The sequence below is a fragment of the Carya illinoinensis genome, chromosome 3 (assembly GCF_018687715.1).
Source record: "Carya illinoinensis cultivar Pawnee chromosome 3, C.illinoinensisPawnee_v1, whole genome shotgun sequence".
NCBI lineage: Eukaryota > Viridiplantae > Streptophyta > Magnoliopsida > Fagales > Juglandaceae > Carya > Carya illinoinensis.
The window spans coordinates 5467025-5490542 of record NC_056754.1 but is presented as its reverse complement, the minus strand read 5'-3'; the positions used below and the strand labels follow the sequence as shown (position 1 = coordinate 5490542).

At 35.2% G+C, this 23518-nt stretch overlaps 4 protein-coding genes across 6 annotated transcripts; 3 read left to right on the top strand and 1 right to left on the bottom strand.

The window, feature by feature from the left end:
- The first annotated feature begins 1595 nt into the window (after positions 1-1595).
- On the top strand, positions 1596-2635 carry LOC122302794 (sugar transport protein MST3-like). The gene is made up of 2 exons (XM_043114215.1): positions 1596-2066; positions 2171-2635. Exons 1-2 carry the CDS (start codon positions 1919-1921, stop codon positions 2524-2526), a joined length of 504 nt encoding a protein of 167 aa, XP_042970149.1. The 5' UTR covers positions 1596-1918; the 3' UTR covers positions 2527-2635.
- A 2921-nt stretch (positions 2636-5556) lies between these two features.
- LOC122302784 lies at positions 5557-11306 on the top strand. Of its 3 annotated transcripts, none has more exons than XM_043114203.1 (12): positions 5557-5910; positions 6165-6262; positions 6387-6473; positions 6560-6677; positions 6815-7387; positions 7742-7791; positions 7992-8189; positions 8304-8394; positions 8514-8682; positions 9665-9775; positions 10020-10116; positions 10975-11306. In XM_043114203.1, exons 1-12 carry the CDS (start codon positions 5719-5721, stop codon positions 11042-11044), a joined length of 1854 nt encoding a protein of 617 aa, XP_042970137.1. In that variant the 5' UTR covers positions 5557-5718; the 3' UTR covers positions 11045-11306. The 3 variants fall into 3 exon arrangements, with proteins under 3 accessions (XP_042970137.1, XP_042970136.1, XP_042970134.1); XM_043114200.1 differs by having other exon boundaries at positions 5562-5910; positions 7742-7884; XM_043114202.1 differs by lacking the exon at positions 6387-6473 and having other exon boundaries at positions 5560-5910; positions 7742-7884.
- Positions 11307-12148: 842 nt separating this feature from the next.
- On the top strand, positions 12149-15405 carry LOC122302790 (thylakoid membrane protein slr0575-like). Its single transcript, XM_043114211.1, has 9 exons — positions 12149-12587; positions 12808-12854; positions 13158-13260; positions 13550-13636; positions 13976-14059; positions 14269-14322; positions 14773-14853; positions 14990-15035; positions 15149-15405. Exons 1-9 carry the CDS (start codon positions 12297-12299, stop codon positions 15214-15216), a joined length of 861 nt encoding a protein of 286 aa, XP_042970145.1. The 5' UTR covers positions 12149-12296; the 3' UTR covers positions 15217-15405.
- A 2369-nt stretch (positions 15406-17774) lies between these two features.
- LOC122302789 lies at positions 17775-21350 on the bottom strand. The gene is made up of 5 exons (XM_043114210.1): positions 21061-21350; positions 20927-20971; positions 20543-20830; positions 20254-20432; positions 17775-18292 (listed from the first exon to the last, which is right to left on the bottom strand). The coding sequence occupies exons 1-5, from the start codon at positions 21272-21274 to the stop codon at positions 18098-18100; spliced, it is 921 nt and encodes a 306-aa protein (XP_042970144.1). The 5' UTR covers positions 21275-21350; the 3' UTR covers positions 17775-18097.
- Positions 21351-23518: the final 2168 nt, after the last annotated feature.

The following is a 23518-nucleotide window of genomic DNA, read 5'->3' as shown; positions in this document are numbered from 1 at the left end:
GTCTAAAAAATATTTGCCTTATTTAAATAAAAAAAAAATAAAAGTTTGTTTCACCATGTCTAGTTGTACTTCGTATAACTCTGTTTTCATACTCCATGTAACTCTGTTTTCAAAAGGCAAAGCCAAATCCTTCGTTATTACAACAACCAGTAACTAAATGCAGTTACAGTTTTCCTTAAATAAGCAAGTTTATACCTTTCCAGGAAGTGGTCGCGCAGAGGACCTGGTGAAGCAGTTGACGTCGTCGCGCAAACGAGGAAAGTTTTGCAGTGGAGGTGCTCGCGCAGAACAGCTGGTTGTGCAGTGGAGGTGGTCGCGCGGAGCTGGTTCGGCAGTGGAGGTGGTCGCGCGGAGCTGGTTGTGTAGTGGAGGTGGTCGCGCGCGAAGGGGGTGGTTCTGCAGTGGAGATGGTCGCTCGAAGGTGGTTCTCGCGCAGAGGAGGTGCTCGCGCGGAGGAGATGGTGCGGATGAGATCGTCGCACGCTGGAGATGAGGCTGCTCGGTCGGGGAGCTCAGGTCAGGGTCGCTCGGAGCAGCTTCAAGACGTCCTGGGAGGGAAAATGCCAGAACTAGCGTGCGGAATAAGTTTTCGTGGGATCGTCCGAATTTTTTTTTTTTCTCGACTGCCACGTCATCATTAGTGCGCGAATCCGTCCGCAAGTGGCCTGCATGTAGAACTACTCTTGATCAAAAAGTAGATTTTATTGAAAAAATTGTTAATTTAAATTTTAAGTATGAATAAATCAGTATTGGTACACAAATTAATGCGTAACTGTGCTTATATATAGTAAAACTCATAAAAAAATGTCAGAATTTTGGGGGCGGCTTGGTCTCCTCTAGATTCGTCCAGCCTCCAAGATAATTACCAAGTGCAGCAATCTAGATAGAAAAATGATAAACACACGATTCTTTCTATAATATATTTTATAATCATATTTTAAAATAAAAGAGATTATTATAAATTATCATATAAAAGTAACATAATTTTATAAAAATACCTTCATTTTAGATTATGTATTGTGAAAAATATTTTAAAAAGTATTGTGTATATATCATTACTCATTTGGATAATAACTCCTATATGTATATATTGGTACATTTGGCTGGGAAGAAATTATAGAAGTTTCGAGAATTACGAAAGAATAATGAATGGGCTTTAAAATCTTATTTTTTAAAAACTTGTACTTGGGGCCAAATTTTAAAGGCATATTATTAGGAAGGCAATTGGCAAAATTAAAAATTATTTTTAAAGTAATATTATATATCATCGTAATATGTACAAACATAGTATATTTTTTATTTACAAAAATGAGTTATATGATTAAAAAATTATTTTCTATGCAAGTTATAAATTTACATATTTTTTTCTCAAAATAAAACAATTATTTTTTATGCAAGATATAATTTTTTTAATAATATACTCTATTTTATTCAAAGAAAATGTATGAAATTTTGGCACTTTAAAACTTACATAAAAATGATAATAATTTTTTAGCAATAAACTTCATTTAAAAAAAAAAATAGAGTGCCCACCATTACTCGTTTTAGGAAACGCGCTATTCATTATCGTAAAATTTTTGGAGCTGAATCATACAAAGTGGTTCGGCTCCTAGTCAAGGACTCAAGAGTACGAGTTTGAATATGATTCCAAAGCTATTGAGATAGAGCAACGATTGTTACGATTCAACTACGACTCTGCTGATCTTTCTGTAGGACTTTATTTTCGAATGGAGCCTTATTGATCGGCACGTACGTTCGCCTCTATAAATACATACAAACCAATCCTTTTAGACTCATCAGTACTCTCTCTAAATCTTCTGCACTTCTTTTTTGTTTTCTGCGTTAATTATTATCGCTCTCGTGTGTTGTTCTTCCTCTTCATCTTTCTGGTACTTCGTAGTAGCTAGTGTTGTTTGCAATGGCTGGAGGTGGGTTCGATCGGCGAAATATTGGTAGTACTTTTAGGGACTATCCCGGAAAAATCACTCTCTATCATATTCGGGTAACTTGCCTTGTCGTCGCCTTGGGCTGCTGGTTTTTTGAATACGACCCAATTGGCATCTCAGGTAATGCACTCACCGATATGATTAATTCATTCATTTTAATTATAATGCTAATTGCGTTTGTATTTCATGTTTTGGATGATTTTTTGTTGTACGTACGCACGTAGATGCTGTGGCTTCATTGCCTCTCTTCTTGAAAACGCACGTTCCACCATTCGCTCTAACGGATGACTCGGCTCTGTTTATTTTTCGTCTATTCCTGGCGATGCGTGAGCTTCTGGGATTTTCCGGTATATTGTGGGTGGCCAATAAGCTGGGAGGGGAAATACTGTGTAACGCGCTCATAGGGAATTTTGTCTACGCGGCTGCATCTATTTTAAATTTTGCTGTCGCTAATTCCAATGTGTTTATGCGTCTCATCGGTCGGATGTGTTGGGCTATTGGCATGGGCGTAATGATACACACACATATTTACTTACCATTCGCAAGCGACCGCCCTCTTTCTAGTCGATATACAATGTAAAAGTTTTAGATTTTAAATATTTTTATTTTTTTATGAAATAATGCTATTATATTGGTTGGTTCATGTAAAATGAGTTATACGATAATTATATGAATCTCAAGATCAATTATATGAATCTACGTACTGCTATTTTTGTATCTCTTCTTGATGTTTATCGAAAAATTATATAAAATAAAAATTATAATCCTTATATTCAATGTCTAGTTTACTAGACTACTTATGTTTGTAACACTTGTATTTATATATTGTAAGTTGTATTTATATAGCGATGAAGAAAAAATAAAAAAAGAATTTCAAACTCAAGGCTTCATCCTTATCCATGTTAGATAATGTTAGAAATATTATAATCTCTATCAAAGTATTTGGACTTTATAATTATCTAGAGGGTTCTTTAATCTCATGGCTTTGTAATTTTCTTATAATTTAAAAATTATATTTTATATTAATTAAGTCATCAAAAATAATAAAAATGTAGCGATCAAAATCCAATGTCTTCTTCGGTTTTTTTATTGTTTAGTTTATACTCTATTTTAATTTATAGAGAATAAACTATGATAGGGTTATATAGAATATAGTCGCATTAAGATAAGAGTAGTGCTATATGTATGTATAGCTTTATGCGCAATTTTATAATTTTTTTTAATTTGAATTTCAAAATGTTCATATTTTTAATTGCTGACATGTCAGTATGTATGATTATGCACATAAAATTGAAAGTATAAATAATATTTTTCTTTAATGAAATCATCAAATAAAGTATATTAAAATGTGGAATGTCGTTTCAGGCTCATAAATACATTACGATTCATTAAACAGACAAACTTGCCATTTTTATTTACAAAAATGTTACATACAATCATTGAATTGTAAACGTCACGCAATCGCTTTGAAAAAGAGTGAGGTCCATGATTAAAAAGTTAGTTTTTTTTCATGTAGGTTCCATATTAATTCATTTTTTTCAAAGCGATTGCACGTCACTTGCACAACCACGACTGTAAATATCATTTCTCTTTTATTTAATTAACTCAATAACGTATTGGAATGTATCAACCTTTATGGATTACATTTTTTATTTCAATCAAGGTTTGAAAAACGGTCGATTCAGGCCGATTAAATTTGAATCGGTTGGAAATCAAACAAATTGTAGTGAATTTTTTTAATTGTTCAATAAATCATTTTAATTGACTGATTCATATTAAGTATATTCGATTTTAGACCATTTAAAATTTTATTTTTTTTAACAAATACGTATTTTTTTAAAATTTATTATACAAAAGCATCAAAGCATCAAAGCATATATTAACTTTTTCTATTATTATATTCAACAAGAATCCTAAAAAGATTGAAAGATAAACATGTGATTCTTTATTTTCTATAATTGAACAAAAAAATTAGGAGATAAATGTGTATTTATATTAAATTTGTGGTTGTACATAAGATATTAAGTAATGTTGCATACAGTTATGGAGTATGCAAGTACTACGCAATTGTTTTACAAAATAGTGAGGTCCACTATTAAAAAAATCAAATTTTTTTTCACATGAATTATATATTGATTCATTGTGTTTAAAGAAATTGCGAGATGTTTGTGCACTCAACGACTACAAATATTATTATTTTTAAATATTATATTTGCTATGTACTTATAATTAAATAGCCTTTATCTTCTTTAGAAAAATGTCGGCAATTGAAATTAAATGCATAAATTACATGTTTATCAAAACTCTAGATTCATACCATATATTTTTTATTCAAATTGGTCAATAAATTTATATTTAATACTCTTTTATATATGATATGCTCGAATTGCATTATATATGATTTTTAATACTTATAATTAATATTTAAATAACTTGTTCAAAACTGTCATGGATCATCTGATTATTGAGTAGCTTGATTTATTGAATTAATCTTTATTAGATTTTGATTTTTCGAACCTTAATTTTGTGAATCAAGTATGCACTATATGTATAAATATACGCATCCATGTGTAGCTATATAATTTGTGAACACCCCAGGACCGGTTTTAGAAACTCTAATGCCAACACTTTCCCTCTCAAATTCTCTCGTAAATTATCCCATCCTACTTCTCATTTCTTTTTCCCATTTTCTTTCTCTCCTATTTCCATCCCTCATTCTCTCCTATTCTCCCTATCATTCCGTCACTTATTTTTTTTTAATTTATTTATTTCATTCAAAGTTGAAAAGATAGATCAACAGTTTTCTAGCACCAATTGTGATACACAAGTAGCATAAAAATATTTTTTAGGCCAATTGTTAAGAAGATAGTGACAGTTCATTGGATCAAATCACTTAGATTTGACTATTATGACTGGTTTCGAACTCCATCAAAATAGCTTAAAATTATAATTAGTCATTTTCACATCTATCTTTTAGCTTTTATTGTTATTTCCTTTTGTTAGTTTAAAAAATATATATAAATTGTCTTTTAGATGTTTTGTTTGTAGAGGTTAAGTAGTCATCTTCTCTTATGGAAAGTGAAGTATAAATCTCTATTTTAGGTAGAGTGTTTTCTCTTAGATGATTTGTATGTAGAGAGCTACAACAGTAATCAAAACCATATCAATTACAAATGAATTTGTGTATTGATAAAGCTTTAAATACAATAATTAAATTGTGATTTGAGAATTTTTCTATATGTATGATTTGTCATGTATGTAACTTTTTTATAATGAATGAATAATGTTAAATTCTCAATAAATAAAAAAAGTAAAAAAAAGCCATATAATTTGCATTATTTGTGTCGCCGACTCACCATCTCGACCTTTTATGTCAAAGAAGTTAGATTCTCAGGCATGGATTAACATTAACTTTATTTTCAAACAAATATAAAATAAAAAAATATCTTAGCCACTGGTATGTAAAAACACACGAATTTATCCACGCAACCAATTATGGAATTGCAATTTATCCTTTACAACAAAATTGTCCGATAAATAAACGCGAAACAATTTAATTTGGCGCTCACGAGCCCCCAAAAATCCCAAATTCCAGGAATTCGTTTTCCCGCCGGAGAACAAAGTGGGAAAATCGAAAGGAAACTAAAAAAATTCAAAGAAAGGTCTAAAGCGCGCGCATGCCTCTCTCTCCCTGCTCGCACTGTCATCCTTTCTTTAGTATCTTAAGACAAACACGGAATTGAAAACACTTGTGGAAAAACAGTTTCCGGTAATGGCCGTTGCATCTGAAAGCAAAGCCTCGCATAAGAAGGAGAAGATCGAGGAGACGAAGAAGAGGAGGCGTGTCATCGAGGACGGCGCCAACGACGATGATGGAAACAAAGCAAAGCGAGCCAAGTGTCCCGGAGTTCGCGTTGTCGGAAATCGAATATACGATTCCGAGAATGGAAAGAGCTGTCACCAGGTAATTCATTAATCTTCGATTTCAAGTTTTCCCCTCTCTCTTCTGTTTACATGACGAGAAACTGAATCTGATTTGAAATTTCATGGTAAATAACTGCATTGCGAGGCCTAGGTTTCAGAATGCGTTTTATGTGTGATTAGTTTTCAAGATTCATTTCTCTTATCAGCAGCCAAATGCAGGGGCTAATGGCAATTTAAGTTGCTGGCCTTTTGGTTTGCTCTACTTTACTGATTGTTTTCATTCTTATGTTGAAGTGTCGTCAAAAAACATTGGATTTCTCGGCGTCGTGTAAGAACATGAAAGTGAACAAGCTCTGTGCCATAAACTTCTGCCACAAATGTCTACTGAACAGGTTATATTTCATAATAAGCGTATTATTCTTGTTCTTCCTCTACTCAAAGTTAATAATACGAAATCCAGTACTAGGGGTCATACATCTGCTATCGGCCATTACATTTGGTTTAATGTTGATCTAGATATGGAGAGAAAGCAGAAGAGGTGGAAATGTTGGCTGACTGGAAATGTCCCAAGTGCAGAGGCATTTGCAATTGCAGTTTCTGCATGCAAGTGTTAAATTCTGTGAGCTAATATGTTACTGTATTTGTCACTTCTATGATTTCAGTGGTCTGAAAAATAATGATTTTTCTAGGAAGAAGAAAGGTCACAAACCCACCGGCCAACTAGTGCAAACAGCCAGGAGTGCTGGTTACTCATCTGTTTCAGAAATGCTAAATGTGAAAGATTCTGACAAATTGGACGATGAAAAGGTTGTTGAAAATGTTGGTGTATCACCAAATGAGCCGGTTGCTTTAAACAATGTTTGTTAGTGTTTTTCCAGGTACTGTGTGACAGTGTAACAACATTCTACTTTTTGACGTATTTGACTGATTGGGCATATTCACAGGAACCTGAAGTCGTCTCACCAAAAAAATTGGGGAAGGAAAATTCTTTTGGTGGAAAGACTGATACGGACTTGAATTCTCTGAAATTAGCGACAGACTCTGATGACAAGTCAAAGAAAATAAAGCGGGAAGGATTGAAGGAAATATGTAATGGTAGCAACGATAAAGGTGCACACCCAAAGAAGAGTAGCTCGACGAAGGCAAAAGTTACCGAGTTCTCTAAAGAAGAAGTTAAAGAAACTGGAATTTCCAAGAATAATAATTATAACACGAAGGCTCCAAAGGATGTTCCTTTGAGTCCCATTAAATCAGAAGAGAAAAAGGATGGGAGAACTCTGAAAGATGCAGGAGCGCTGAATGCTCTGAAGATTGAGAATGCCAGGGACAAACCCAAGAAAGTTCGAGTGTCAAACAAAGTCAGGAAGTGTACAGTGGGTCTGGAGGGGACAGAATTTGATGCTGACGTTGCTTTGCCCCAGGGTGCCAACTTAGCAACTGTAGCTGAAATTGATTTACCTCCTGCAGATGTTGGAAATGCCTTGCAATTTTTAGAATTTTGTGCCTCATTTGGAAAGGTAAATTAAACAGGTGTTTTGTTAAAAAAAAAATTTACAGATCATTTTTACACGTCATATACTGTATATAATTTTTTAATTTTTTTTTTCTCTTATTGAATATGAAATTTATAGATAATGTGTAGTAGAATTTATTAGTTTTAAGTAAAATTAAAAAATTAAAATAAAATGAGAAGAATTAAAATAAATATAATGTCCGTAGATGATAAGTAACAAAAAAAATTTTGTTAAATCCACGAAGAGAATCACAATTATGTATGGTAAACTACCTCCGATTTCCTTTGAACTTTTTTTATTTTGGGATGAATTCCATTTGTTATCATTGGTAAACTGACTTTTCCATTATGTCTTTAGGTTCTTGATGTTAAAAAAGGACAAGCTGCATCTTTGCTTCGAGAATTAAGGTATGGGCGACGTGGGCGTCGAGCACAATATTCAATGACGGTTCATTTTCAGATCCAACTTTTGTCTTTAATACAAAAGGCCGCAGGGAAAGAGTATGAGTTTTGATCAATAACTATTTCTGTAGAAGTTCATTGTTTTTGTTTTAGCTGTAAAATTTTTGCATGCAGTGGATTATTATCTGCCCACATTTTCTGTTTAGGTCTGTTTCGCCGAGTCCGACAAATGGAAGAAAGTCATGGTGGCAAGCTCTGGGGAATTGCATCTCTGAATCCCAATGCGCATCGAAAGAACTGCGCTCAGATTGTTTTGATAGAGGTGTTGATGAATATGATAAGTTAGACTTCTCGATGAAACTTAAAATCTTAAATTTTATTTGCGATGAGGCTCTTGGCACAGAGTAAGTAAAAAGGATTTGAAGTTTAAATTGTTTTTAGTGACTTTTTTTCCGTACAAAAAATGTACTAGTTCTTGGCACAGAGTATGATGCGAAAGTTCTTTAATATACTTCTAGAAAATTAAGGAGTTGGATTGACGGCCAAAATACAAAAGTTGTTGAACGAGAGAAGGAAGCAAAAGAAAAGCTTATGGCTGCAAAGGATAAGGTAACAAAAATTAGGCATACATCTTTTAAAGCTTACAGACAATATTCTCTCTAAAAAAAAGAAAAAAGAAATGACCTTCTTGAAGTGGCTTGTAATTTGAAACTTTTCTTTTGGCATAGGAAAAACTTCTAAAGCAGAACTTGCAGGATGAGGTAGCCAAGGCTATTATTGCACAAAGTGGCGCTCCTCTTTCAATCCGAAAATATGAAGCTGTTGTTTCACGAATAAAACGTGAAGCGGCTCAAGCTCATTCTCAGATGCTTGATGCCATGGGAATGGTATCCAAAAGTAAGTTTATGGTTTCTAATTTTTGAAGAATATACAATTTTAATGAATGCTAGATACTGTGTTTTTAATTAAAAATATTAGCAGACTTTTTTTTCCTTTGAACTTTTGGAGTCAATGCTTTAAAATTTAGACAAGGAATCTTTCTTTATGGAGAATATATCTTGTTATTTCGAGGTTTGGTAACATAATAGTAGTCTGGCAATTCATCTAAAGGAAAGTGTAAGAAAGGGACTTAGATGCAATTATCCTCAGTACAACTCTCAAAAAGGCCAATGACTGATCACATTTTTGTCTTTTGGCATATCATATATAATGCTTTATCTTATGGCAGTGAAAAAAATATATGATGCTTTATATTGAGAAAATATAAGCAGAGCGTTGAAGGCCAATATATCATATTTTGAAACTCCATTTTAGGGAGTTGCTGGCAGTATCGCATATTGCCATATAATGTACTCATGTAAAATCTGAAGCCAACATATGGGTAGACTGAACAATTGTATCCCTAGTAAAACGTGAAGCAAGCGTGTAGATAGGCGACAGAATTGTTACCTTAGCAAACTACTATCTTGTTCCATTTTTTTTTTTTTATGTTGGGGAGCCTTTCGAAGGCAGGCCCTTCGGACCTATTTCTATAAAGTAAACTCCGGTCTCGTGTACTGCACTCTTAAAAGTTTTTCTACATGAAACTGGTTAAATTGTTGATTTTTCACCAGGGAATGGCTCCAAAGGATTGCTTGCATTCATTAGGTGTTGAACTCTGGTCCTTGAAAGGAGTGATACCCCAAGACCAAGGCCTTCACCACTTGGGCCAACACCTTGGGGTTAATTATTCCAAATTTTAGTAGTTTAATTATTGCTTCACTAATTATTGAATCTTCGTGTGCTTTACCTATCTATATTATAATACTTCATTAATTCCATGAGAATTTTTGTTTCAAAAACATTACTTTGACTTTCATTTTATTTATAATACTTACAGGGAAGAGAATATCTGATGCTGTTAGAACTGAGGCTATCTTTTTGGATGTTAATGGCCGTGCATTTTGGAAATTGAAAGGTTATGGTGGGGACCAGGGAATTTTACTTCAAGGTTTGTTGGCTCCATTTTTCAGAAGTTCTAATTTACTTCATAGAAAATCCGATTAGTGAGTCTGGTTCTTACAAAAAAGTATAGTGGCGTCTGTTATGAGACAAATCCAATTGTGTACAGACACATATCTAGTGCCATCTCAGACAATGTATCATAACATTAGTGTCCAACCTATTGTATGAATCTGCAATTATTGCTGTATATTATTCGAAGACATCTGAAACTATTATGTTTTGTTATAAAGATATGGGGGCATTGGAGGCAGTTGCATCTTATGAAAAATGGTTTGTCTATGGAGCTGAACAGAAACAAGCAGTTGAGGAGTACATTTCTTACTCGAGGTAAAGTGCACTTTTTGTTTACATTTCAAGATGATATCGTTTTGTGCAGTTGAGCCTTTTGTTTTACCACAGCTCTACTTGAGGGTTTTGGTGATTCTTTTCCCTATCATCAAGTGTTTATGAAACAAATTTAATAGGTCCAGGAAGGGGATCTATATACATATATATAAAAGCAGATATTTTTCTTGAACGTATGCAAGCGGATATAAGCAGGAGGGACTTTCAGTAATCTAGAATCATTTTAATGACTAGTGTCTATAAATGCATATATATATTTTTCTTGAAACTAGTATCAAAGTTCATTAGACAGTTTTAAAGAGTGGTGTAGATAAGATTCACCAAGATACATTGATATCATGAAAGTTACTTTAAACAGTTACATACATACATACATACATATATGTATGTTTATTTAGTATCATTGCGTTTGTATTCAACGGATGAAAAGAGTTATTTGAGGCTTGCCAAAATTGGTAATAGGATGAAGCTAGGGATACACGCCAATCAGAGTTGAGCTGTAATTTTGGGAATTTTGGTTTCAATTCATGAGGATCATATGAATAACCTGCTTATTTGTGTCACTGTCAACGATGCTCTATTGGAGTTTTGGATATTTCTAGGTCGTTGCCTACTCGGTTACTAGGTCTTAGAGTAATTATAAATTAATAGAAGTACCTGCTGTTGATAATTGTGGACCTATACTAATTTGTGATGATAAAAGAATTAAAATTACATTCGGAGATAAAGCAAAGCATCCAAATGTATGCCAGAAGCCAAGGCTTCGTAGTTTGTGGTCTTGTTCTTGTTTGGTTACCGAGGTGCTTCACCATTTTAATGTGCTTTGTGCTTTGCTTGTAGGGCTAAAAGGCTACGGATTCAAAACTCTGCTCGTACTACCCCAAATGGAAGTAATGAAGCAGACATATAGCTAATCCATGGATAATGCCGAAAACCATTAGAATTGGGGGGTAATCTGAGATGTTCTCGGTTGTTTTTAAAACTTCTTAGTTAATGGTGGACCCGGTAGTAGTGCATTGGAAAGTTGAAACCCACCAGGTTTTTTTAAATTTTAGTTGGCAATGTTGGATTACTTGCTTATTTCCTGACTTGGATGGCCAAAATGTGAGCCGTTTCATGTAACTCATACCTAAGTATTGACATTAGGTGAATTAGTGGATCTGTTTTATGCATTTCAAGGCTGCCGACCCGAACTATCTATGATGACATTGCCTGCTATATTCCTACTCTCAGGACTGACCAAGAATGTGAGAGATTTGGTTTCTTACATGCGCTGAATGCACACTTTTGTCCGATTTTTTGAAGATATATATATGTAAATGTAAAGCGGGAGGTTTGTTCATATAAATCGGTGATGGATTTAGATTATTTTACAACTAGCTTTTATATGCATTTACGTCTGATTCCCAGTGACTATTGCCTCTTTTGTATTTGTACGCTTCTCGTCCTTTTGTTTACCTTTTCTTCATATACAGACTATGATTATTGTCATATTAATCATATTTCAATCCTTGTGTTAAGGGGAATTTCTTTCGGCTTCTAGGTTCAAGTCTCCGAATATTTATGAAAACAATCAGTGGGTCGAAAGTTTTATTTGTGATCTACATATGTCTATATTTTCTTTAAGAAAATAAATAAATACAAGATTTATATAAAAAAAATTACTTTTTCAATAATAAATTTTCATTTTTAAAAAAAATAAGTGTATGATATTTATACAATTCATAAATATATATAACATTACTGGTATCAAAATTTTATTTTAGTAATTTATTTGAATGTATTCACATTAATAATACTAATCGTTAGGTGCGAGATTTTACTGATGTCAGTCCCACCAATCATACGGTGTTCCAAGCTTTTTAAGATTAAATAAACGAGTTTTGTTACGGAGCATCATTCTAAAAATTTATATACTTTTTTGTAATTACTCGGTTAATAGATGTGGATATGTAAAATGGCACGTCATCTAAACATTAGGCGTTGAGAGCCTCCCAAACTGCAATTGGTTGGTCCACAGAAACAGCACCCTCTCTCTCTCTCTTCCAATCTCTGAGATTTTTTTTTTTATTTTTTATTTTTGAGGAAATCCAATCTCTGAGATTTTAAATTGATCAGAACGAGGCTGCTCCGAGAGAGATAAAAGAGTTAACAGAGATAGAATGAAAGCAATATCTGCGGCCAGATCAGGAGGAACCATCCTCCACTCCTGCCACAACAGCTCCACTCTCTGCAATCGCGTCCGCTTTCTATCTCTCCATCTCCAAGTCCATCCACGTTCCCCACCTAGTCTCCACCTCCCACCTTCAAGACCATCCGGTCACTCCTTATCCATTTCTCCTAAACCACTTCGTTTCGTCCTCAGAGCTGCTGATTCAACCCAGGCCACCTCGCTCTCCTCCTCTTCCGCCGAAAAAACCGTCGTCGCCGATGACGACTTCTCTCTTGCTAAGGTACTTGGCAGTTGCCAAGACTCACGCCGTTCTTGCTTTCATATTTTGTTTTTATCTTGGTAAGGGCTTATTTATGATGAATGCTAGTATTGAAGTGGGTGAGTAGTTAGCAAAGTCTAAATTAATAGGAATAACTAATATTGAATACCACTTTTCATTAACGTTATTGTTCCAAGTTCACCGGAAATCAATGAGGTTTTGTTGTGGCTAAAATTTGCAGGTTTCGTTTGGTGTTATTGGGCTAGGAGCTGGGGTTACACTCTTATCGTGAGTAATTTATTAATCTTCTTTTCTTGTAGATATTTTTCTTATGGAAAAACTTCGTACCCTATTAACAACAGGCACGGAAAAATTATTCAATACTCCCGGTGCAAAATTCGCTTATCTTTCATGATGATGTACCTCATCAATGTCATCATTATCTTGAATCGTTCTACCCACTATTTATTTGCTCCCCAAGTACTTAAAGACTTAATTTGTGCAAAACGCCGTGTCAAAGCTTTTGCTCAACTCGCTAGTGAATATGTGGATTTCTTTCAATTTTACATATTCCTTTGTCTCAATCTATAGGTACGGCTTTGGGGCTTATTTTAATATCCTTCCAGGATCTGAATGGTCGGCGATAATGCTAACCTATGGTTTCCCTCTTGCGATTATTGGAATGGCTCTCAAGGTAAATTTATTTTTCTTACATTTAATAATAAAAAAATATTTTATAATATTAAATTTTTCACTTTTATTACGTTTATATGTATTGTTAATTTGTTAGCGCTTCATATCTCAAAAAGAAAAGTAAGAAAGGAAACACCTTGTGGTCTGCTCGATTCCTCTCCTGGATGGCATGGTGATCATGCCCTTATTTATTTGAATCTAGTATCGTATCTTGATTGATGGTGATGACAGTCCAAGTGATGCTTCTTTGTGGTTCCATGATAGTATATAGCCTTTTGTCCCTTTTGCAGTATGCAGAACTCAAACCAGTGCCATGCTTAACTTATTCAGATGCACAGAAGTTGAGAGAAGCATGCGCCACTCCGATTCTTAAACAGGTACTTCAATCAAATCACTCTTCTTCGCTTACTCAAGCATGTCATCTTGAGGAACTGGTCATTTTGAACATAAACATCAGGAAGATGACCCTTTAAGACCCTTTGTTCAGTCAATTTTCAGTGAAATGTATGCAATGATTTTGTGGTCTATAATGTAGCAATGCTTAACCTTGTCAATTGTCACATTTATTTTCCCCACAATCTTTGATTTTATACTGGCTACGCCGTATCATTATTGTGTTTGCGTTTTGATCACTTCAGTGAGCCTTGTATTATTATCTGCTTGGCATTGCCTTTGTTTTCTTTATATTTTATCTTCGTTTTATGCACTTTGAATAGGTCAGAAATGATGTTATAAGATATCGCTATGGGGATGAGCAGCATTTGGAAGAGGCATTGAAACGGATTTTCCAGTATGGTCAGGTATGTTTTCTAACACGTTCTGTTAGACTACCTAGTGTGGGGTTTTTAATATGTAGTATAGATTTTCTTCTGCTAGTATAAAAAATGATCATATTACCCATGCAGGGCAAATTGGGTTGGTGTCATGGATTTTCTCCTTGATACTGTTGCCTGTAGGAATGCTTTGACCCTTTTTATTTTTATTTTTATTTTCCTGCTGTACTTTTCAGGGTGGAGGAATTCCACGGAGGAGTGCTCCAATTCTACAATCGATTCGTGAAGAGGTATGCTTATCTTTTGCTTTTTTTGCACTAGTAGTTAAGGGTTGAAATACTATCATTCAATAAATTAATGTGACTTGTGAAGTAGGCATACTTATTACTTGGATATATATATTTTTTTTCTAAAAGGATTAACTGATGCCTCTTCTGCCTCAGCCTTACATTTAAAATTTATGAAAACCAGTTTTGGTGGTGGTGTCTATTTCTTTCGGCATTACCATTTATTTATTTATTTTTATATCAAGTGCAAGAGTTTACCATTCCCATTGTCTGGTTGTATAAATGAAATGTAGAGCCTCCAGTTGTCCAAGGTCCTCAAATTTTCATTTCTTGAATTCACAGAAGCTTGCTTAGCATATTAGGTTTTTCTAGATGGGGCTTTTGATTGATTGGCATCTCAGCATAATGACAATTACCCAATTTATGCTGCCTTGTTTTGCTACCATGTCTTAGGTTGCAGAGGATGGTAAATACTGTTTGGTCCTGGTATTTGAAGCGAAAGCTCTGGAGTTGTCAGATTTTGAAAAAAGACAGGTAAATAATGCTGTGGAGCCTGGAGGATCTAAAATCTTTGGACCCTTGCACATCATAGTTTTGTTTGTAATCCTTAATGCAAGTACAGTTTAGTATAACGGCATACTAAAACCTTAATTTCCATTTATGGGCTTAGGCAAAATTTGCTTCATTCTTTGGACCAGGGATCACAGCTGAAGTCGGTAAGCACATTATGTTTAAATGCTTTGATTTAGATGGAAACATTTAAGGCTTGAGGAGCACAAAATCTGTTGCGTGGCAAACCTTCTCATGCATTATAAACTTCTGCTTGCAGGAAAGAGTGGGGATAATCTATATGAAGTTCGACTTATTTCCAACACAAACTCCAATGCATCTCCGTAATGCAGTGTGTGACGGATTTAATCTAACTCTGCTATATGGTTTGCTTCACTCATTGCACTACAATAGTCCCTTGTACAATTTGTATAATGTTTAGAATCAATGGGATTACATTAATATTATTGCGAACTTAAATTTTTTAAGAGAGAAATACATAAAATCAGCTGAGAAGATGGATGACATTGGCTGTAATTGGATACTGTTGCGGTACTTTCTTCACTCATTCTACCAGCTTATACAACACTGCATAGTCGTAAGATGCATAAACTATTCCTGTTATTTTCTTTTAAGGGACTTAATTCTCTCTCAAGGGATAAGGGATGAGATTCTGGATATGTTTGGATGTATAATGTCTAGTCATGGGTGTGGTGTATGGGACCGGAATTTATTTTGCAAGAGTGGATCTTAAGGGCCTTGCCTTGGAGAGGATCCCAACATTTTAGCCAACTAATGAGAAAAAAGGGGTTGTCGATGGAAAATCGGGAAAGAGCTCAGGGAGAAATGGGCTTTGAGCCGTATCCATCAGTGTCAATGGGATCATTAATTGGCTAAGACCAAGCTATTGGCCCAGGGGAAGGTTCGAGAATTTTCTTTCCTCAACAAATTGGACATTTATAAATAAATTAATAAATACAAGATACAAGTTTAATAGAGTGAGAATTCTTTATAGTCTTCTAAAAAATAACACACATTACAATATAAACGAAAAAAAAGGGTGATTGGAGCTAAAAGATTAGCTCCTACCCAATTTCCACAAAGGGAGACTGCTTTGTGACAACTTTTAAATAGTATGATAAATAGATTAAAAAGTTGCAGTAAAAAGGGGTGTATTGTAACATGTTGGTTTGGACTGGCTGGAAGGAACTACTACAATCACTTTTACTCAATCTTTGGTTTGGGAAAGTGAAAATATAGGAAAGTAACGAAGAACTGAGGCGAATCACTGGCGAGGGACCACAACTAGCGGTGACGCAATTGGAGATGAGTGGATGGTCGGAATAGGAAAATCCAACGCTGCTGATCCAACCATGTAGCACGTGGCGGTAGAAATTGTCCTCAAGCGTGAACGGCGCGTGAAACTCACGCACGACATAAGCCGCGTGTGAGGCAAATGCACTGCTTGAAATGACATATCTCTTCTGTCAACTTAAGATCAGCGCCCGGGAAGGCTGATGGCAGGGCGCGTGTCGGACTTTGATCGCCGGAAAGCAGCAAATCGTCTAGTGTCCATGCTAACGAGAGAAAACTAACGAAAAAACCTAAAAAATTAGAAGAAAACGGTCCTAAGTAAAGTCTGAGTCTGGTGGAGGAGGGAGGTTGGTGGAGTCGAAGCTCCAGCCCCCCTCCCCCCGACAAATGGAGCTGAGCTCTGGCGATGGGCTTCTGGCAAAGGGTTTTCCAGGGAGAAAATGGATTTCGAAACCTTGTCAATAACTGCTTTTGGGGAGCTTTGAGTATTTAGTAGCTTGGCATTTTATTGTGGTAGCTTTTATTATTCTTTCTGAATGAAAATATATAAATTTAAGAAAAGAAAGGCTTCTGATTTTTTTTTTTGAATTTCTTTTTTATTAATGAATAAGATCAAGTCTTTTACCACTTGAGTCAACCGAGTTAAAATTTTTTGAATTTCAATTTTTTATTTTTATTTTTTATTTTTTAAAGGATAGCTATGTCATATTTTGTAAGGAGGAAGGTAGACTACAATTTTTTAGTAATTTGAGATAATGATCGTAAAAATTTATAATTTGGAGTGATTTCAAGTTAGGTGGTAATTTGAGGGAGGTTTGTATATTTTTCCCTTAAAAATATATAGGTCAGTTTTTAAAATGTCCCAGGGAAAAAAAATATTTATCTTGCGGTTGAAGAAAGATTGAATAAAAAATAACATTATTATTTTCAGAGGTGAATTGGTAGATAGAATTTCTTTTCGAGTAAAAGTAATGCTACATACAGTTTCCATTCGTCTCTATTTGGAAATTGTAATGTAGACTTAGATAATTTTATCTTTAAACCGATAAAGAATGAGTGATATATTCACTGCAGTTATGATAGGACTATCCATACAAGTTCATACAGTTATGTTTGAAAAAATTGTAAACTTATAATAATATTTTTTTAAAAAATAATATTTTTTTCCTTTTACTCTCATTCATCAATGCAGTCCCCCACTCAAGACTGTAAATAAAATTTATATATGTATATATAGAAAGTTAAGGCCTCTTACATGACACTTTATGTTATTATAAATCCATAAGTGAGCATTTCACGAAATATCAATCCATTAGTTAACACTTCACGAATCACAATATCAGGATTTGGTTTTTTATAATTAATATGCAAATTCTTTAAAACAAATTAAATGGAACATTGGGTGCTTAAATCGTTAACTCGAACTGTTCATCTCCATCAACCACACGCCTGGCTTCAATAATCTTACTAATAGCATATGTAATACACTAATATTATTAGGTTAAATGATCGGATAAAGAACATTTCAGGTGGAGTATTTATCTTGGTTAAATTTGCTTCTCCGTACGTGCCACGCAGAGAGAGAGAGAGAGAGAGAGAGAGAGAGAGAGAGAACCATTCTGCGTTGCCAAGTCAGAAACAACAGCATGCACGTGAATCCCAAGCTGTCAGCGCATCTTAACCACAGCAAAAACAGAACACAGCAAAACTAACTAGCACCACTACGCACGGCAACATAAAAGCACAAAAAGCAAACAACCGTCATAGACCCCATCAATCATCCCTCCACACGAGCGATCAATTTTTTTCCTATCAGTCACACTCATCGACTCTGCTAAATCCTGAAATTGAGACACAGGAAAGAAAATCTCCCCTCCCTCATCAGATATTCTCTTACCATTTTTGAGCCATTTCTTTAGCACCCTTTGAGATGTGTTTGACAGGCATTATACGTTCTTGGTTTCTGTTTTTCTCTCTGCCTTTTCTTTATCATCCATGACAAGCACCCAGCTTGCCTGCTCGTTTGCCCTTCTTTCTTCTTTTTCTCGTCCTCTTCCTCTTCCTCTTCTCCTTTCGTTTCTTCTTTGGCTCTTGTTTCTTTGACTTCCACCTGCCTCCATGTGCACTCAAATCAATGCCTTATTTGATAGTATATTTCTGGACTAAATGTTCTCATATACTTGGGTAAATTAGGAAATATAAGAACTAACATGAGCTTTCCACAAAAATTTAGGAAAGTCCATTTACTATGTTGTTCTTACATTGTTGGAAAGGCACGGTAAAAGTCCAATCAACGAATCCAGTGGAACTAGCTGGGCTCTCGATCCCATGCTAGCTTGGAATCCTGGAGTTGTATCTGGGGCTAGGTTAGGTAAAGTTAGGCTGTCACACAATCTCAGCCTAAGCTATCATTTCTATAAAATCTCAGCCCCAAGCCCTCAAGCCTGAGATCGATCCATGCAATTTTGCATGAGCTTAGTCTTTTGAACAGCCCAATTCTAATGACTTGCAAATTTTATGTGGCTTACACTAAAGAGTGAGAAACATGAGGACACAAGGTAACATTTAATAGTATTGTTTACTTTCCAAGAAAGAAAGAAAATCTATGTTGTTTACTACCAAAGTACTTGCAAAGCGAGTAAACTCAGAATGATGACATATATATATATATATAGATTTTTCACTTATGATAAAACAACACATAAAATTATTTTCATGTATTTTTGCACAAACCACCAAGCGAGTTATGTACACGAAACAGTTATAAACATTTGTGTCTGGCATATCTAACTGAGATTTTAATCATATCTATTAATCAATCACAAGCAAACTTCACTTGGTATTTGTTTGATTGATCAACTTAGGAATATAAAAATGGTATGCGATATTGTTGCCAGATTTCTCTATAGTCATTGAACAAAACAACCACAATTTACTGCTGCAGTACATAGCCTAGGAATGTATAGATGACAAAATCTACTCAGTATGAGGTACAATTTACTTCAATCTAGTGTCAAGCCCAAATGGTTTGTCTATATTGTGAATGCAGGTGCCATGATACCCTAAATGGTTTGATACAGTACAATAATTTTCAATGCCCTACCCTGAACGCTTGACTTGTTTTCCAAAGAGAAGAAAGGAACAAGAGCGAGCAGAGCAGTCCTTTTTCATTTGCATACAAAGAATCTCCAGTGGTTCACATAAAACAAAGGGAAGATAGAACATGAACACGGAGTTCAAAACAATGGTACAAAGTAAAATTTAAAAATGGTTAATTTCTTTTATACCTGTTTCTGAAATGGAAATTGTATTATGTATTTTTCCTTTTTTTCCCTAGAAGTATGAAGCCGGGTCATCCGGATTTTTGGCATCTGAAGAAACACTTTCATTGCCAGAACAGTGTTTAACAAAGACAGACAAGCACGACTGTATGGCTGGAAAGCTGGCTATAAGGGCTAAATTGGAGAGACATTTGTGCATGTACGTCAAAGTTAAGGGACCTATATCTTCCAGTAGTACCCCCACCTTGTTAGGGTACAGCACAATTATATGACACCATTCAGAAAAATCCTGATTTTGCTTGTCCCCATCTTGAGAAACGCACCATTAATTTTGAATAACTTTTTTCTTTTCAGTGGGTGGTGCGGAAAAAGGAGGATGCAGATCATGAGAATTAGGACATATCTTAAAGAAGGGATGGGTAATAATTCTGTGTCCCAAGTTCAAAATTTGATATTTCCAAGTGACTTGGAACTACAGTGTCCCATATATTTGCTAACAATTACTGCGGTTCTTTTGATAATGTGCAAAGTTAACCTAAAACACAATAATTTAATTTTTTATCAAAGCCAAAAAGAGACTACTGAGTTTGCATGCTATGTTATGATTTTCGTTGTCCCTACTGATCAGTTTGGTTGCCGAGAAAATATAGGATCCAAAATTTCCTACCCCAGCCTCCTCTAGCCCCCACCATAGGAAAAAAAAAAAAAAAGGGCGTATATTTAATGAAACCACTGGCAATCAAATTATAAATTGTTAAAAAGCTCAAATGAAAAATCTACAACAACATACCTCTTGCTTAGGTTTGGTTTTTGCATTCGAACGAGGTGAATCAGCACCTTCCAACCCATAACGGTTTATCGATCTCTCTATGATGGAAGGGGTCGAAACAGGGCTAGGACTGCTTGAACTAAGATCAGGCGGTGTGCTTTGAGTCCCTACATCTCTTGTCGTACCCTCTGTTCTCTTTTCTGGGCAGAGAAAGAGAGTAAAGATTTATCTGTCTAATCCAACTCATAAACAATCTCTTCTGAGCACAAAAACAAGAAAATGCAAGCACAAAAAGGCTAAGTGTTTGAACCTGGAATTGGCAATTGGAGAACTAAACCTTCTTGCTCAGAAGTTGAAGGCTTTGTTTGGCTTTTTCGTGAATGGGAAGGGTGAATTAGAGGCGCAGACATGGTGATTCTGTTTGTTAAGTTACGAAATGATCTTCCACTTAGTGTTTTAGCAGACAAACACTCCATTGGCACCTCGCCTGATAATGGGTTGCATATATACTTTTCTGCTTCATTCCACTTGGAGTTCAAAGCAAATCCGTCTGGAGATGAGCACTCCCAACTATAATAGCCCGACCTTGTCTGCAATGCTGCACAAAGCCGCCACCAGATCATGTATTAAAAACTCAGACGAAGAAGAAGAAAGATATACCACTTGAGAATTAATATGATCAGTTTATTCGTACCTTTAAGGGCAGTGGTAAATGAATATGTTGAAGGGTCAATTTCATCTGCGAGAAAGAAAATGGAGGATTTGAGAGAAACAGTAAATGAAAACCAAGTTCTGCATGAGAGAGAGAAAGATTGTAGTGGTATATACCTTTTAAGGTGTAGCCAGGTGAAGAAGCAGTGCTTGAAATAGTTAAATTTGATCTGAAAGACCTTGTTTCTTCTCTGAAGTTTCTGATATTCGATGCTGAAAACCTTCTGGAAAGAGTGTTCTCGCGACTGATACGGGCCTTGAGGGCCCATTCTCTCAAATTGAACTCTGATTCATCTCTTCGACGGGCATGTTCCATGGTGGTGGAGGCCATGAAAGTGAGCTATGACCGGACTTTCAAAGCTTTTACACTCTCCCAACTTCTCAATTTGGTCAGTTTTCTAGGTGCATTACTTTTATATATTAACGGCTTGCCACGTCCCCAAAAGTTACCTCAAATAATTGTTAAGGTTATGATTTAACTGTTTGCAACTGTTTCAAGATAAAATGTCACATGCCAAGTTCAATTGAGAATACTTTAGTTTATAGTTTCCACATCATTAATCTTTGCATGTAACCAGTTTACGAGTGATATTAGTCTCTTTCTCCTAATTTACGCGTTATTTGATCGCGACCAAGTGGCATGCCACATGATTCGTCGAGGAATTAAGGTCATTTTCAAATGCGTGCTGCTGCACGGCCATTCACTTTTTGCATAAAACGTGAGGTTTGTGAAATTGCAGAAAAAAAGTTTGTCAGAAAGTACACAACTTTTGTGGTGAGAATTGTTTAAAAAAAGAGTATTGATATTCATTATCCCACCTATTAAATTTATTTTTATTTTTTTAAAAAAATTTATTTTTATTAAATTAATTAAATTCTTCTACTTATCATTCATTTACAACATATTTACTATGAATAAAAAAAAAAAATCGTGTGATATGTGATATAAAGATGATGAGCATAATTTATCTTAAAAAATTGTGGCCAACAATAAACTAATTTTGCGTTAAGTTGCATTAATTATGTAGTTCCAATCTTGTGACTTGGGGGTTGCAATGATATAATATTCGTTTCCTTATTAGGAAACTCCTTTTATGTACCAGGAGAGAATATGATTGGGTTTGGGCATTTCATTGAAGAGATTGACAGAGGAGAGTCTAGACAGTCTTAATAATCAAGTTGCGTACAAGGTTTTGATTCTCTGCAATTGGATAATCTTTTACTTGGAAAATGATAAATAGGAAAGAAACCAAACATTATTCTTATAATGGATACATAGAGAGCCGCTAACAAAATGATTCATGTGCTGCTTCTAATGACCTCATCCAGACACTTCATAAAGATTGAAAGAAACTACAGAATTATTGCAGATTAATTATGACAAACAAAGCCAATGGTTCTTCTGGCTAATTGAGTGAGTAGATAATAATCTTTTGCAGCAACATGTTTTCAAGTTGCAACAGACACAGACCAAAGCCAACAGACTTTAGTCCCAGACAAAGATAGGGGGTCCCTGAAGACAGCTCGTACAAGTTTTGAAGTTGTGATTAGGAAGCTTAACCCCACATAATCTTGGATAGAACTTAAAAATTATGAATTCAGAAGGTCCAAAGCATATATACTTCACTCTTTGACGTGATCGTTTAGATTCTTGACACATGGAAAAATCAGTAAAGAGGTGAGAACCCATCTGATTGCCACTCTTTTGAGGATATGGTCATAACTCAAAAGACAAGTTGATCGAGTAGATATTATTGTTGGGTTGTTTTCTTGGAAAAAGGAAAAAGAGTGGAAATGAGTAAGATGTGGAGGTGGGGGACTTTTTGGGGTTGTGCTTGTGCATGTGCATGTGCATGTGCGGTGTCATCATCGTTGTGAAAATAAGTGAGGAGGGGGAGGAGGAGGTGCTTCAAATCATGTGGAGGAGCAGGGCAGGGGGAGGGGAGGGTCCCTAACTAGGGCTCATCATGGCCGCCATTCTTTGTCCAATGCGTATGTAAGGTACGTTTCACGAAAGCGACTGCTTCTTAGGGTGTCAGATTGGTTCTGTCTGCTTCATTTAATTTTCCATTTTCTAGTTATTTTCCTTTCCAATGAGGTATCTTTATTCTTTTATCCCCTACCATCCTGGGTAGTTGTCTCATATGTTGTTCTTCTCGATCTTCACAAGATTGCAATGTGCTCTTCCATTATAGATGGAGAGAGTGCAACAGAAAACAAAAAGAAGAGGTGAAAACGAAAAAGGGAAAATACTGATTGTGAGTTCCATGAGTGTGAAAACGCACCTCTGTGCGCTTCATTATCATGTTACAGTTTGTATATCATCTGCCGAAATGTCAACTCAGGCAATTTTTCATTCACGTTTTCTCTGACCTTCCCACTGTCATGTTAGGAAGAAAATGGTGCTGGATTTCACCTAACAAATGTTAAATATTCTGAAGAAACCTGCCATGAATGATTACATGAGTTTTCATCTAAAATGCAAGTTACCTTTATCTTCAATTATAGGAAAGAAATATCTAACACGGTTGCTTGGCACTCCGAAAACAGGCTATCTCAATCGCAAAGAGTAGAG